The sequence below is a fragment of the Sprattus sprattus genome (genome assembly GCF_963457725.1).
Source record: "Sprattus sprattus genome assembly, chromosome: 7".
Classification (NCBI taxonomy): Eukaryota; Metazoa; Chordata; class Actinopteri; order Clupeiformes; family Clupeidae; genus Sprattus; species Sprattus sprattus.
The window spans coordinates 8,693,751-8,709,740 of record NC_137926.1 but is presented as its reverse complement, the minus strand read 5'-3'; the positions used below and the strand labels follow the sequence as shown (position 1 = coordinate 8,709,740).

The 15,990-nt window shown below is 42.3% G+C and overlaps 1 protein-coding gene across 1 annotated transcript in view; it reads left to right on the top strand.

Moving 5' to 3' along the window:
• Nucleotides 1–10,461, top strand: part of nlrc5 (NLR family, CARD domain containing 5) — a gene marked incomplete at both ends in the record, with an annotated part of 31,892 nt that extends 21,431 nt beyond the window's left edge. Inside the window, 14 exons of the mRNA XM_080842609.1 lie at nucleotides 1,621–1,704; nucleotides 2,777–2,857; nucleotides 3,040–3,123; nucleotides 3,213–3,296; nucleotides 4,715–4,801; nucleotides 5,622–5,705; nucleotides 5,887–5,991; nucleotides 6,291–6,374; nucleotides 6,883–6,972; nucleotides 7,929–8,012; nucleotides 8,858–8,941; nucleotides 9,880–9,957; nucleotides 10,154–10,237; nucleotides 10,374–10,461. Coding sequence (XP_080698735.1) covers nucleotides 1,621–1,704; nucleotides 2,777–2,857; nucleotides 3,040–3,123; nucleotides 3,213–3,296; nucleotides 4,715–4,801; nucleotides 5,622–5,705; nucleotides 5,887–5,991; nucleotides 6,291–6,374; nucleotides 6,883–6,972; nucleotides 7,929–8,012; nucleotides 8,858–8,941; nucleotides 9,880–9,957; nucleotides 10,154–10,237; nucleotides 10,374–10,461 — 1,201 coding nt within the window. The remainder of the gene's footprint in view (nucleotides 1–1,620; nucleotides 1,705–2,776; nucleotides 2,858–3,039; nucleotides 3,124–3,212; nucleotides 3,297–4,714; nucleotides 4,802–5,621; nucleotides 5,706–5,886; nucleotides 5,992–6,290; nucleotides 6,375–6,882; nucleotides 6,973–7,928; nucleotides 8,013–8,857; nucleotides 8,942–9,879; nucleotides 9,958–10,153; nucleotides 10,238–10,373) is intronic.
• Nucleotides 10,462–15,990: the final 5,529 nt, after the last annotated feature.

The window sequence follows — 15,990 nt, the reverse complement described above, 5'->3', positions numbered from 1 at the left end:
CTCTGTAGGTTCTCCCCAATGCAGTTGATTGACCTTCTGCTCAGAGCCTTTGTGTCTATCACGGTAGCGTGGCCGAGCGGTCTAAGGCGCTGGATTAAGGCTCCAGTCTCTTCGGAGGCGTGGGTTCAAATCCCACCGCTGCCATTATGACCAGCAATGAAAATACAGCTGACTTTGCCCCCCAATATAGCTTTCTCAACTACTGTTCAGAAGAATTCGATGCTTGTGGTAGTGTGGACGAGCTGTCTCAATATCCGTATAGTGTTGGTGCTATAATGGTTATCTAAGCTGCCTTCTAAGCAGACGCATGACTGAGTGAGCCTTTTCTATACAGTAGTCTCAATTCCCCGTTTCCCGTGTAATTCCATTCCAATTTTAAACTTGCATAACTTTTGACTGCTTGGAAAGGCCATTCCAGCGCCATCCGACTCATCTCTTTGAGAGCATTCTGTAGAGTGGCAGAGGGCAAGCAAATTTCGCAGCAGGCCCAAGATAGGCCAGTTCTTGTGCGCTCCTTCTCATAGTTTTCTTTTCATGCAGTCAGGATGGTAGAGCGGGCGAAGACACTGCACGGCACGAACGTGATTGGCTCTCACCTCCAACATTTCCAACATTTCCCTGGCTGTTCCTTGGGTAGCTGGCTCTCTATGCTCCAGTCTCTTGGAGGGGGGTTCAATTCCCACCGCTGCCATTATAACCAGCTGGCTTTGCTCTCCATATGTTTCATTACAGCCATATGCTAAAATTGCACGTGTTACTGCACTATATAGGCTTACTACATTGCAACAAACCAAAGTATTGTAGTGCCACTAGAAGTCTGCTGTAGCCCTACAGTAATGCTGATCCATTCTGTCCTCTGCATTTGGTGTCAAACTTTTACATGTTTGAACTTCGCATTTACAGTAACATTCTCCTCTGCATTGCATCTTGGAAATACGTCAATCCAAGCCAAGTTTCTGAAGACAGTGTTCATATGTCGGTTTGCCTCTCACAATAGATGTCACAATTGAGTGTGGCAAATTTACTGTAATTGCATTCTTCAAACACTGTCTTTCACTGATAGCCTATGACTAACATATAGAGCAGGACTGTAATAGTGAAACAACTCTTCAGGAACAGTTAAATATGTTTGCCTTCTGTAGACTCTATTACTATTAGAGATAGTAAGCAGTCTGCAATCCAAAAAACCTAAATAATCTAAAAAAAACTTTCTGCTAAAATAAGAATACTTTTTCTTATAACTTCATTTGTCTGAACAAACACAGCATCTTTCCATCTACAGATATCTAAATTACTGTAAGTTAGGTTTTGAACTGGATTTGAACAGAGTATCTAAACACAGCGTTTTGCTGGAAGTGAACATTTGTGAATTTTGGAAGAAGGTGTCATTGACTGCATTTGCATAGGAGCAAGTATCCACAGTTTGGTTCACATGGTCTACTGGTATGCTCGATTTGTTAAGTGTTTTGGGAATGTGTACATGGTATTGGTACAAGAGTTAAAATTATTGGGAAAAACTGTAATAGCCATCATTAAGTAGTCTTGGTCACCATGAAAATCAGGTTTTTGGTGACAGTTCATGTTTTGGCATAATAACTAATAGCGTGTTATATCCCTCAGATTAGCCAACAGTGAAATAAAAGGCCACCATCTCCTCCTCCTCCAGCCGAAGCTCTCAGCCTTTGCCCTACTGCAGGAGATTGAGTAAGTAGACAGTGTTCTGACATAGATAGATGCCAGACCCTTAGTTCACATGTGTCAAACTCAAGGCCCGCGGGCCTGATCAGGCCCGACAAGCCATTTAATCTGGCCCGCCAGCTCCTCAGAATGTTGCAAAAAGTTCCATTGATTTGAATGAGCAACGGTGAAATTTCATTTGGCTCGCCTAATTTTCCCTCAGGATTAATAAAGTATCCATCTATCACCTATTAATATATCTATCAGAGCTCGTCTGCCGTGGCCGCTGGTATGTCGAACGCACCACAAATACTGCAAGGCGCACAATGCACTGTCCCCGCGTTGGTAGCATACGTCAATTTAGGCCCGCAAGCGCAAGCGATTGCCCCACTGATCCGGCCCTCGACTTTGACCCATTTTTTTTATTTCGGCCCTCTGTGTATTTGAGTCTGACACCCCTGCCTTAGTTGGTTCGTTTGGTTTTGTTTTGTGGAACTTGTATCACAGCGCCCTCTAGTGCTGAGAGAACATTATGGCTCTCCCCCTTCCCTAATATTTTCAGTTTTCATTCACTACATTCAGTAATTTCATACACTCCTATCATAGTGTAATGCTCATTTGCCCTGAAAAGACTAAAACTACTCTTATGGCTACTGGCCATACTGACTATCTGGCAAGCTGGCAGGAAGCTGATAGTCACAAGTCGCGAGCTTTGGACTATCTAATGAGGCCAATACAAACCTAGGGCCTGATACTAGGCCCATTTCAGCCCATTGTAAATTCTTGAAACCAATTTCAATTAGTTTAAAAGTGGATGGTAAGGGCTTGGACATTTATGATCTCTACGTCTGATGGAGTGCAGGAGAACAGGGGTGATCAAAGGACAGAGGGGAACAAACACAACTGTTGGTTGAGCAGCAGAAAGGGAAAGAGAAATTGAAAATATTTTTCTTCTTTTATTTTTAGAGGGGGTCTACACAAATAATCTATGTGTTCTATGAAAGCTCCTTATTTGTCTGCTGCTGATTCCCTCTCACTCAGTGTCCAGACACATGTTTGACATGTCATGATATGACATAGCTTTCTTCCTTCTCTTCAGTCTGTCTCTCAACAGATTTGGGAGAGAGGGAGCAGACTTCATTTCTACCCTACCAGATCTTGTGAACCTACGAAAACTAAGGTAAGCTCATATGAAGCTACTGTCCTCCTCAACACTGTTGGCTTTTCAGCATCTCTGGTTACATTTGGATGGGGTTAATCCCAATGAACTAAATCATTCAATCAGTTGTTTGGTATACCCACCAGGTAGATATTATGTAGATTTAATGTAAATGTATTGAATATTCTTTCTTTCTTTATCAGTCTTCATACTAAACATCCCACTGAGGATGAGGTGTTCATGATCATCGCTGCATTGCGGAGATCTCTAAATCTTGAGAGTATTTCGTAAGTCTGAATTTACCGGGATACTTAGTTCTTGGTACATTTTGAAGCACAATCCTTGTGGTCTTACTCTGTGTGATTTTATTTTGCAGTTTGAGTGGCTATACCATCAGTGATGAGGAAGCAGTGGAGCTCGGAAGAACTTTCCCCAGTCTGCCTCGTCTCCAGTCCATCAGGTAGGAACTTTTTCTACCTTTTCTGTTCCTCATCGAGTAGGAACCTTGTCTTCTCTACCTTTTCTGTTCCTCATCAATAAGAACCGTCTCTTCTCTGCCTTCTCTGTTCCTCATCGGGTAGGAACCTTCTCTTCTCTACCTTTTCCTGTTCCTCATCGAGTAGGAACCTTCTCTTCTCTACCTTCTCTGAACCTCATCAAGTAGGAACCTTCTCTTCTCTACCTTTTCTGTTCCTCATTGAGTGGGAACCGTCTCTGCCTTCTCTGTTCCTCATCGAGTAGGAACCTTGTCTTCTCTACCTTTTCTGTTCCTCATCGAGTAGGAACCGTCTCTGCCTTCTCTGTTCCTCATCGAGTAGGAACCTTGTCTTCTCTACCTTTTCTGTTCCTCATCGAGTAGGAACCTTCTCTATCTTCTCTGTTCCTCATCGAGCGTAGCTATGTCAGTTATCGGACAGTGACAAACAACGGCAATTCTGTTGAACAAACAAAATGCTAAGTTTAATAATGGATAAACAATCTTTAACTTTTGTTTAATAATAGATTCAAATTACAGTGCGAATGTTTGCCGATAACACACCACGTCCGATAATTAACACCGTTACGATATACCTTCTCTGTTCCTCATCGAGTAGGAACCTTCTCTTCTGTACCTTCTCTGTTCCTCATCGAGTAGGAACCTTCTCTTCTCTACCTTCTCTGTTCCTCATCGAGTAGGAACCTTCTCTTCTCTACCTTCTCTGTTCCTCATCGAGTAGGAACCTTCTCTTCTGTACCTTCTCTGTTCCTCATCGAGTAGGAACCTTCTCTTCTCTACCTTCTCTGTTCCTCATCGAGTAGGAACCTTCTCTTCTCTACCTTCTCTGTTCCTCATCGAGTAGGAACCTTCTCTTCTCTACCTTCTCTGTTCCTCATCGAGTAGGAACCTTCTCTTCTGTACCTTCTCTGTTCCTCATCGAGTAGGAACCTTCTCTTCTGTACCTTCTCTGTTCCTCATCGAGTAGGAACCTTCTCTTCTCTACCTTCTCTGTTCCTCATCGAGTAGGAACCTTCTCTTCTGTACCTTCTCTGTTCCTCATCGAGTAGGAACCTTCTCTTCTGTACCTTCTCTGTTCCTCATCGAGTAGGAACCTTTTCTGCGTTAGCGCCGTTCCTCATGTCATACTACTTAAACGCCACACTGCCCTCTGATTTATCAGATGCAATGAGAAGAACACAGAAGCAAAGAAATCAAAGTCTTAACTGAAGTTAGAGCTAATGTGTAGGACTAAGGGGAAACTCACCTCAATCCAAGCACTCCCAGTGCAAAAGCATATCGTGTAGTTATGCTTGACACAATGCAGGGAGTTTAGAGGTGCAAATGGCACAGGATAGATCAGCTGTTTCTGATGGTTTCTCTTTCTGTCTTGACAACTGCAGCCTGTCAGAGTGTTTTGGCTGGTCGCCTCAAGGAGCTGTGGACCTGGTCACGGGCATTGCTCAGTGCTCGCCACTAGAGGGCGTAAGGTGAGATTTTTGAAATTCTGCGGTGGTGCTCTTGTGTGACTGTTAATGTCTTGTTTATGACATTTGGACATTAAGTAATTTAGCAGATGCTTTATCCAAAGCGACATACAAAAGGAGAGAACAATCAAGCTATGAGCAATAGAGACCTAGTGTAACAATAAATACTACTTTACATGAGAGCTAAAAAACTGCAGGAATGTAACTACTGTAAGTGCAAGTTAAGGAATAGTTAGAGGAGATAGAATTAGTAGAAGCATAAGGAGAGGTAGAGGAAGGAATACAAATGTAGAGGAAGTGCAAGTTAGGAAAGGGGGTCAATGTGACAAGTCATTACGGACTTTAACCTAGAAGGAAGTTAGGGACAGTCAGTGTACTTCCTGCTAAAGCCTGCTAATACATCAATGAAATATGAGGTCTGACATTTTTGATATGTCAATAAGATAGTAACATATAAATTGTATGCCATTGTACTTAATACTGATAACAGTAGTTCTATGTAACACATGCACTGTCTACATGAGGGTTTATGATGTGATGTTATATGAGAGTGCATATGTCAATGGTAATGGGGGGAGGTAAAGAAGTCGTTTAGTAATCAGAAGGTTGCTAGTTCGATTCCCTGTCGAAGTGTCCTTGAGCAAGACACTGAACGCCTTATTGCTCCTGATGTGCCATCAGTGTGTATGTAAATTGCGTATACATCCTTGTAAGTCACTTTGGATAAAGGCGTCTGCTAAATGACTAAATGTAAATGTAAATGTAAATATGTCAATGGTAACCCCAGCATGTACTATAGAGACGATGTCTCTTGTCTGTCCAGGCTGGACCGCCTCGAGTTGGATAAGGACGCGGTGAGCTGTCTAGCCCAAGGACTTCAGCAGATGGCCTCTTTAAGGTCTCTGAGGTGAGATGACCCCACTGTGGTGAACCATCAGAGATGAGAGATAGAGGAGCTTTGCGGTGTGTGAATTCACTGAACTGTGGGTCACTGTGGAGGAACATGGCGGTCAGACTTAAAGGGACCTGAAATGAAATGTGATGAAATGTTTTATTACACAGTTGATTTCTATTTGTGTTTTGGTTAGACTGAATCATATTTCCATGACAACCTCTACACCTGAGGAGGAGGACTTCACTGTTCAGTTTCTTATGATGTCACTGCAAGGGCGTACTGGGATAGAACATATTGAGTGAGTGTACACACACACACACACGCATGCACGGGCACACACACACACACACAGACACACACACACACTCACACACGCATGCACGCACGCATGCACGCACACACACACACTCACATACCCACACTCACAGGCACACACACACACACACACACATTGTGCTAAGGGATCAGAAACCAGCATACCTACCCTAACTAGTGATCTTGTCGATACCTGTCCCTTACAAGGCTGAATCTCTTGCTCTGTCACCACTGCATGGCAAAGACCTTCACTTCTGCTTCTTCTTTGGCACTTGTGTGCAGGTTAGAGGGCCTGAGGTTAGGTGACTGTGGTGTACAGACGCTGATTCAACACATCCCCACCTGGACAAAGCTTAGACAGATAAGGTAAGATTGCCCATGTGACGGTTGTGACGGTTGCTTGTTTATATCACACCAGACCGACATAGTCAGAACATATCATCAGTCACATAAACAATAATAACAAAACCAATTACAATATAAGTTTGTTTACACATTTGATTTACTCTTTTTCTGAATTGTCACCTTTACTCTATGCTTCAGTATGTAGTATGCAATGCAGCAGTATAAGCAGCCAGCCCCCTCTGTTGGCCAACCCAAGCACAACATGAGACGTCTGTCTGTCTGTCTAGTCCCCGGTCTTTTTTCTTCGTATCTTTCATTCTTATTTTCTCTCTGGTTTGTTTTTAATTCCCACTTAAAAACAGAGACATTACCGGGGACCCGCCACCAAAATGGGGACTGTCCCCGGCGAAATGAGGCATTGTGGACACCCTGTTTTAAAGTGTGCCTCTGTAGGTGTGTAACAGCTGTTTGTTTGTGTTTGTTTGTGTTTGTGTTTGTGTTTGTTTGTGTTTGCGCTTGTGCTCTCCAGCCTGGCAGAGTCATGCAGTGGCATGAGTGACAGCACTGGGGAGAGGCTGGTGCAGACGCTGGCTCAGTGCACAGCACTGGAGGAGCTAAAGTAAGCTGTCATCACATCACATCACCTGCTACTGGATTACTCTATCTATCTATCTATCTATCTGTCAATCCATCCATCCATCCATCCAAACTTTACAATAATGAATGAGATTGTCATGGTAACTTACAGCTCTTAGAGTTTTCTTTCTATCCATCTGTCCATCCATCCGTCTGTCCATCCATCCATCCATCCATCCAAACTTTACAAAAATGAAATGAGATTGTCATGGTAAGAGTTCTCACACCACAGTAGAATATATAAAAGATTTTGGTTTATGGACGGCTCTGCAGACACTGAAGTCATACTGTTGGTCAGGCAGTGAACAGCAGCCATTTTTTGCATCATCTTTTAAACCCAAAACTCACAAAGAGACATCTCATTATCATAATACTTGTTTATCTCATTTGTAATTGGCTATAAATTCACAGATTAGCTAGAAGCCTCCTTCTAAAAACGCTTTTACAGGAAACCTCATCATCTCATCCCTTCCCCAGAACACTCTGGCAACCATATCATAATACATCACAGTGTTATGACATTCCTTGATTGTTAAAATACCCAGTAGAACATAGAACCTAAGACACCAGAAAGAACACTCTGACAAACATATTTGCCCATACCTCCTAAGTTCCCTTCATATTAACTGGCTCTACACTCTCTGACAGATAATTGACTTGAGAAGTCTGTTTCTCAGATTGAAATCCTATCATCATCATCCAGAGGACAGGTCCTCCCATATCCCAGCAGCTCTCCTTCTCTACTCTCGAGCTCTCTCTACTGGGAGACCTTTCCCTATTAGATGGGTCCCTGTTTAAGCACCACTTCACAGGAGAAATCATGCATTTCCATCACAGAGATACTAAACTAGAGTAACAATGTGGTTTGATACTTATTCTGTTGTGAATATATCTCATTTGAGATATGAAGAGTAACCTTGCACTTACCGCCTTCTCTAGTCTCCGTAAGAACAGCCTGGGCCCTGCATCTGCAGCCAGACTGGGACAAGTCCTGAGTGGTCTCCCACGCCTCAGGGTCCTCAAGTAAGTCTGTTATGATTAATGGAGATCTGTTTCAATCTCTCTCAGACAGATGTAGTGTGCTGGCACAGGCCTCCTACTCTACAGATGTCCCCATTGATGGGTCCTTCAAAATCACCTGGGATTGGGGTAAGGGATTGGGATTGGGGTAAGGGATTGGGATTGGGGTAAGGGATTGGGATTGGGGTAAGGGATTGGGATTGGGGTTAGGGATTGGGATTGGGGTTAGGGATTGGGCCAGGGTAAGGGATAAGGCCGGGGCCAGGGCTGGGTCCAGGGTTAGGGTTTCAGGTCAGGGTTATGGTCAGATTCAGTGTAGATGTTAATGTTAGGGTTATGGTCAGGGTTAGGGTCAGAGCTATGGTCAATGTAGGGGTTAGCCTCAAAGTTATGGTCAAGCAAAGTCAGAGCCGGGGTCAGTGTCAAGGGTATGGTCAGAGATGGGGTTATGGTGTGTTATGAGTTCATGCAGGAATGCTAAAGAAAGCTTATAATAGGTCATTGTATGATCATATGAATATACTTTGTTTATTGTAGGAGAGACAAATTACGTGAGTGCCTTACAAAGCAATGAACCATTATATACAGAAAGTAAATTGCAATTGCAAGATTACAAGACTGTATTACACTATACTGTGTTAAACTAGTTCTCAGCATTCTTTATCATTTATCACTGTATGAAGTGTGAATGTTTTGTCGTGTTTTGCTATCTCAAATCTATCTATCTATCTATCTATCCATCTGTCTGTTCTTTTGAATGAAAAGTGCGTTAAAAATCAAATGAATTATTATTATTATTATTATTAATAAATATTATGAATAAATTGATCTTAATTGTGGGCTTAAAGTCTCTCGGAGAACCACTTCACTGCTGATGATGCTGTGAGCCTGTCTGCAGGACTGACACACCTCAAGTACCTGACCAAACTACAGTAAGATTCCCCTTCCGACTATTAACACCTGAAACATGAAGCATGTCTTAAAGGTTCAGTCTTTGATTGTATTAACACATAAATCATAAAGCATGTCTTAAAGGTACAGTACTCATTTCTATTAACACCTGAATCATAAAGCATGTCTTAAAGGTTCAGTCTTTGATTCCATTAACACCTTAATTATAAAGCATGTCTCATAGTCTCAGTCCCTGATTCCGGCGAAAGGTTGTTGATATTGACAACAGCCAATCAAATGACACCGATCCCTTCCGTGCTCCTGAAGCAGCGTGGATTGGCTAGAATAGTGTATGGCTCAGTCCGAGCCACTTTGTTATTTTCCCATTTACAAAGTCAGGAGTTTTTTCAGCACACCCACAGAATGGGCCGCTAGAGGACAGTGAGGAGCAATTGGCTGAATTTGACAAAAGTGATTCGGATTGTAATTGTGGACTGCACCTTTAACTAGCTTCCAGTGATGCAGTCCCAATTCTGTTCATATTTCATACCTAACTCTTACTGTATATATCTTATTTATTCACTTATTCCACTTTACATATGCACATACTCTGCACTTTTATTGCTATTTTGCACTTCTGGTTGGATGCTAAACTGCATTTCGTTGTCTCAGTACTTGTACTCGGTGCAATGACAATAAAGTTGAATCTAATCTAATCTAATCTAATGAAGCTAAACTGGTAGAGCAGGGTGCTAATAACACCCGTGGACCCTGCCTGTTTGTTCAGTCGTTTTGGAGAGAATCCTGCCAGATTAATACTATAACGATCGCAACAGTCACTCAGTTATTTTCCATGCCTAATTGTTCAAGAGGAAGGTAGATTTGAATCCAACTGTCTGTTTTGGATTGTGGAATTATTGTCATTGCCAGGAAATATTTGACATTCTTATGAATGCTGATCTGTGATTATATGTTACAGGTTAATCGCCATCGGGACATCTGAACTTACTAGCGTGGCTGACTCCTTAAGACACTGCGTCAACATTGAAGATGTCAGGTGCCGTCAGTTAAACATCTTTGTCCCAGTGTCTTGTCCTTCAAAGGCATATGCATTCAGCCTTTATAAGATTGCTTATGATGATTAATGTTATTTGCCTCATCAAATGTTGACAAAAGTGTTGAAACCTTGTATTGCTGTTTCTTTTAGTTTTAAAGGCTTTTACATTCTATTCTATTCTATTTTATTCTTCTAGTTTGGCATGGAACAGCTGTGGTAATGAGGTGGCTGTGATGCTGGCTGAGGTTTTGTCCAAGTGTGTGAAGTTGAGGCGGCTCGAGTAAGTAACCAGATAGGGTTTTGTACCAAATTATGTAAACCTGTTTGTCTTTCTAAGAAAAGGCCTAATTTATTTATTTTTGTTCGTCAGTTTGTTTATTTTATTTTTTTATTTTTTTTTCATCTTTGTATTTCAGTTTGGAGAGTAACAGAATCGGTATGGAAGGAGCCAGAGTTCTGGCAGAGAGCCTGCGATTCTCCTTCACCATTGAGGTTGTGAGGTAAGCTCTTCCTCATGTGCTTTATATCACAGTGAGTGAAGCTTATTCACCATATACAGTACCAGTCAAAGGTTTGGACACACTTTTAATTTTATGGAGAAGTGTTTTCTTTACTTTTATTATTTTTTTACATTGTAGATTAATACTAGAGATATTTAAACTACGAAAGAACTGCTATGGAATGATGTACTAAACAAAAGAAGTGATATCTACCATGTAGAAAATAAAAAAAGTAAAGAAAAAACTTCTCAAAAAATTTGAGGGTGTGTCCAAACGTTTCACTGGTACTGTAGATATAAATAGGATATTTTAATATCTGCTTTTTATGTTACGACTGATATACCTTTATTAGGTCCTTCTATTATATTATGTAACATAGTATTCAATGCTTTATCACCATAGCTGTATGCATAAGTATTTAAATCTTTATCTGTTTTAATTTCACACACGATGATTATTATTATTGTATTATCAGGTTTTTGCTTTCCCTTCCAGTTGTGTTGACTCTACACACCTCTCTGCTTGTTTTACTTGTCTATAGACTTTGGCGGAATCCCATCAGTAGGGAAGACGAACACGCGCTGCGAGAGACTGAGCAGAGACTAAGCTTCTCTTCAACATAGTGGCACTGATCTGGTGCCCATACTAACGAGGTTGAAGTTCTATTTGCACTGCAGACGAGGAGAAGGGGAGATACGTTTACATGGTAGTGGGGAGCACACTACCTCAAAATGTGCTTTAGAAATAGGAGGCAGGGGGTGACCCGTAGCAATAGCACCGAAGGATTCACCATTCCAACAGGGTTGTGTAAGAGACACGCAGAGGACAGATTTCAGACATGCATTTTAGACCTGAAAACAAAACATGTGCATCTATGTATAAACTTCCCACTCACACACACACACTTGCGCACACCCGCACGCACATGCACACACTCACACACTTATGCACACACTCACACACACGCACACGCACACACTCACACACACGCACATGCGCACACACACATGCACACACTCGCAGACACATGCACACACTTGCACACACACGCACACACACACACACACTTGCACACACATGCACACACTCGTACACACATGCACACACTCGCAAACACATGCACACACTCGCAGACGCACACACAACACTCACTTGCACACACTCGCACACACTCGCACACACATGCACACATGCACACACACTCGCACACACACACACACACACACACACACATGCACACACTTCCACACTCACAGGCACATACACACGCTCACACACACTCACACAGGCACGCACACAATGGGAAGACATAAGCACGTGCATACACATATACACATAACTGTATAAAAATGATGAGACTACTACCCTCCCTCTTTCTCTCACACATACACACACACACACACACACACACACACGAAGACCATTCCTGAAAACCTGAGCATTGTGCTTTCATTATTTCTGTCCTCTGTGTCTCAACAGCTCTGAAATCATAACTGCAGTCAAAAGTAACGCCAAGTGTTTAAGCAGTCGCACACATCATGTACTATCATATCGGGATGCGGTTCTCTCATTTGAATTGAAATGGACATGTGTGTAACTGGATTTAGCTCATTGGCAAGAGCAGCTACCTGCTGCAGGCAATCATTCACACAGGGCCCTAATTGTATTGATGGGCAACCTGCCACGAGCAAAGGCCGCGTTCCACATGAACTTCAGATAGCGTGTGTGAGCACGGCCCTTTCCTGGGGCAGCTCAGGGCCTCGTTTCCCTATAACGACGTATCTTAACGGCCTACGTGGATTTTGGCGACATCATAGACTCATCATTGCCGAAACCGCTCTGCAATATCCCTCTTACGACCGAGTTCAAGTCCTTTTTAGCGTTCGGGAAACTAGGCCCAGGGCAATAGGTGATGGGGCCTGGCTCGTGGCTAGTTTTGACAGTCTATGACATTAGGGCCCACAGTGTTTGATCAGCTTCAGCAGACAACTTTGAGCAATATTGTTTATGAACTCAAAGCCACACACACTCCAGGGTATTCCTGAGTTAACCTGGGCACATTCATTTTGTGCTCTTCATTGTCCTCTATTTAATTTATCAGGGCTTAAGGTAAATGTGAATTCTGTTTTCTGTTTTAAGACTTTGTTTCTGAATTGAGTGGGTTTTTTAAATCAGTATTACTTTTTCATACTGGTTATATTTACTGTATTAGAATTAACTTATGAAGTTACATCCCCCATCTCTAGATGGCGATACAGACCCAGAGTCAGATTCAAGTTGATGAAACATGGTACTTGAATGATGTACAATAATGCTTTGTTTTATGAACATAAAAAAAACATCTTCAGATTTGTCAAGTGTGGAGTTATTAGTAGCCTTTATGATCGCTAATATGACCAAACAGCCTTACATGCAACTCAAGTGCTGTTAGTGTTCCACTTACTACTTGTAAATGGCTAGACAGGTGGCAAAACGAGACAATATTGGTCATTTCATGTTACCAAGACTGACTCTTTAATGAAAATTAAGAAAAACAGGAAAACATCACTGCTCTAAAACACTTGTCTTATTTTGCAGAGTATGCCATCCTTTTATATATTCATGCTATTGGTTTGATGCACTGTGTTAATCTGGAGTACAGACCTCAAGGAGCTGTAACTTAAAAAAAAAAAAAAGGAAGCCTTATAGAAAACGTTTTGGAACTAATGTTATGCCCAAAAAACTGATGTGGCTATTCGCTACTAACCTAAAATCGCTGAATTCTGCACGCAGAGACAGCCCGAGCGCTTCCTTCAACGCTCAAGACTACATTACCATTAGTTTGAGATCGCTGGCCGCTCGACTTTATGCATGGTACTGGCTAGGCGGAGTTGCAGGAACCGTGAAGGAAAGCACACACCACTACTTGCAGGAAACATTTGGGCAGAGACGCTCTCCACGAGAGTCCTCGACAGTAGGCGTAGTGTTCGCTGCAATGAGTCTTTTCAACTGACTTCAACTTTTCCGTGCCATTGGGTTAGGCTACTTCTTTTGGACATAATGAAAATAACCGTAACGCATGGTCATTTCCAGTAGAAGTGTTTTCGCGTCAATCGAAAAGAAGAAGTGGTGTCATCAAAGTATATAATCGAATTCAGTTAGCGTAAGTATCCATTGATAATTGCATTATTAAAATGGAATAATTATTTGTGATAATAAACATTTAATGGAGCAATATTCAAAAGAGAGCTATTTGGACTGTTACCGCTGGTTAGATGATGACAGGTCTTTCGTCCTCTTGGTAATTGACAGCCTGGTAGGCTACATTTGATCATGACCATATAATTTAATTTCGTCATGTCTTTAAGAGGCTTAATTTGTTTACGCGCGCTGATGTACATCATTTACGGCGGGAATAGAGTAATAGCCTACGTTAATGAGTAAACAACAAAACATTAAATCACCACTTTTTTGCGGATAACAACGTTATCATTGTCTTAGATTTTACTGTAGTATTTTTCTTCGGCTTTCACTGCTTGTAGTAGGTTATATAGCCTACTTAGAAATGAATAATATTAAATGGCCATATAGGTGGAACGAATATGGAAAGACTGAAGTGCCCCACCTGTAACACTCTGGTAGTAGTTGAGCTGTTGAGAAAGTGAAAGTCCCGCTGTTGAGCTTCAGCTGTATGAGACCTGATAGTGGTGCGGGGATACATACAGTACCTGGCCATGATACGTGCTAGTAAAGGCATAGAATGCTTGGCAGTGTTACTTTTACAGCGCATTAACTTGTACAGATAACCTTCTAGGTAATTAGTCCTGTACAGTACAAGTAGCTGTTATTGGCGTATAGGTGGATATCTGCATAGTATCTCGCAGGCTTTGTCAAAGTGAAATGTCTCTGAAAGTGGGTTCTATGACAACCTGAGTATTTGGGTTGGATCTTAAGCTCAGAGGAGCCTTCACCAGCTGTAATAGTAAAGGGTTCAGTAGGGCATATCTACTTCTATGATTCAGTTTGCCAAACAAAAGGATGAAGAGGACAATTTAAGACATTATGATGCTCTATGGGTTTCCCTCATGGAATGGAAACAGGCCACGATGGCTTACAGTAATGACAGTAAACAGCTTTGTACAGTCAGTGGTTTACTGCCAACAAAAGGCAATGGTGCTGTGGCTAAAAGTCACCATGGTGTGACTCAGTATGACTGAGTATGTGTCAGCTTGGGCTTTAGCGCAGGAGATTCGCAATACGGATCAGAAAAACTGGTGCTAGGAAGAAGACATTCATGTAGGTTCTGTTCATGCTAATGTCATCCTCCTGGAGAGGTTACAGAGCCAGCAGGGCGGCATGGATCACATCTGGGTCATCAGGTTCTGGTTCTGACCGAGATCACTACCAGAGCTGTCTGGGCTGCTGCTTACAGGCATGATTCCTTTAACCTGTTCTGTGACTTGAACTTGGGCTTCTGTGCTCAGGCATTCACTAAAACATGCTTAATGAAAGCAACATCACATACTCTCTCTCTCTCTCTCTCTCTCTCTCTCTCTCTCTCTCTCTCTCTCTTGCTTTCTCTTTCTCGCTTGTTTTCTCCTTCTCTCAATCCCCCCCTCTCTTACTGTGTATGTGTGTGTGTGTGTGTGTGTGTGTGTGTGTGTGTGTGTGTGTGTGTGTGTGTGTGTGTGATAAATGCCACATCAAAGACTCTCTTTCTCTATCTCTTGCTTTCTCTTTCTCTCAATCCCCCTTCTCACTGTATGTGTGTGTGTATCTGTGTCTGTTTGTTTTAAGAAAGATGGAGGGAGATCAGAGATAGATGAATGCCACATCACAGACTCTCTCTATCTCTTGCTTTCTCTTTCTCTCTTGTTTTCTCTACCTCTCAACCCCCCCCCCTTTTTCGCAATATCTGTGTGTGTTTGTTTTAAGAAAAATGGAGGGAGATTGGAGATAGACAACGTCTGTGTTATGTGAGGTTATTGCTAACTGAACACTCTAGATGCAATGGCTACCTGTGGTCACAAGTGAGTTTTGAGGAAACGCCTGAAGATGCATGTCTATATTAGCAGTATCGGGTATGGCCTGTGTACAGTGTGACTAAGTACAGTGTGATGACTCCTTATCCAAGCGTCACATTTATAAAACAGGAAGTTAGGGCTGAGCTCAGCTGCTGTGATGTAGGAGCTTATAAACTTGTTGCATTATGTGTGGCACTTCCTATGTCAAGTTTCTCAATTGGCTGAGTACAGAGACTTGTGTCCAAGTCTGGTGTGACCTGATGCTGAAGAGGGACCCTCTCCAGTGATATGCGCTTGTATGTGTGCAAGGCATGGTAGGATAGTGATTTAGCAGCTAAGCCCCCCATGAATGGCCTGTGTTGAGCTTGCTATGTGGTTCCTTGTTCTGCTCCTTTCTTTCTGAACGAGATGCTGATGTCATTATGATGCAGACTGTGACATGGGCAACTCCATCGCCGTGGCAATGGAGATGTTTTTCTTGGGTCCATGGTGTAGTGCTGAAACCATCGCCATGGCAACATGGCATTTCC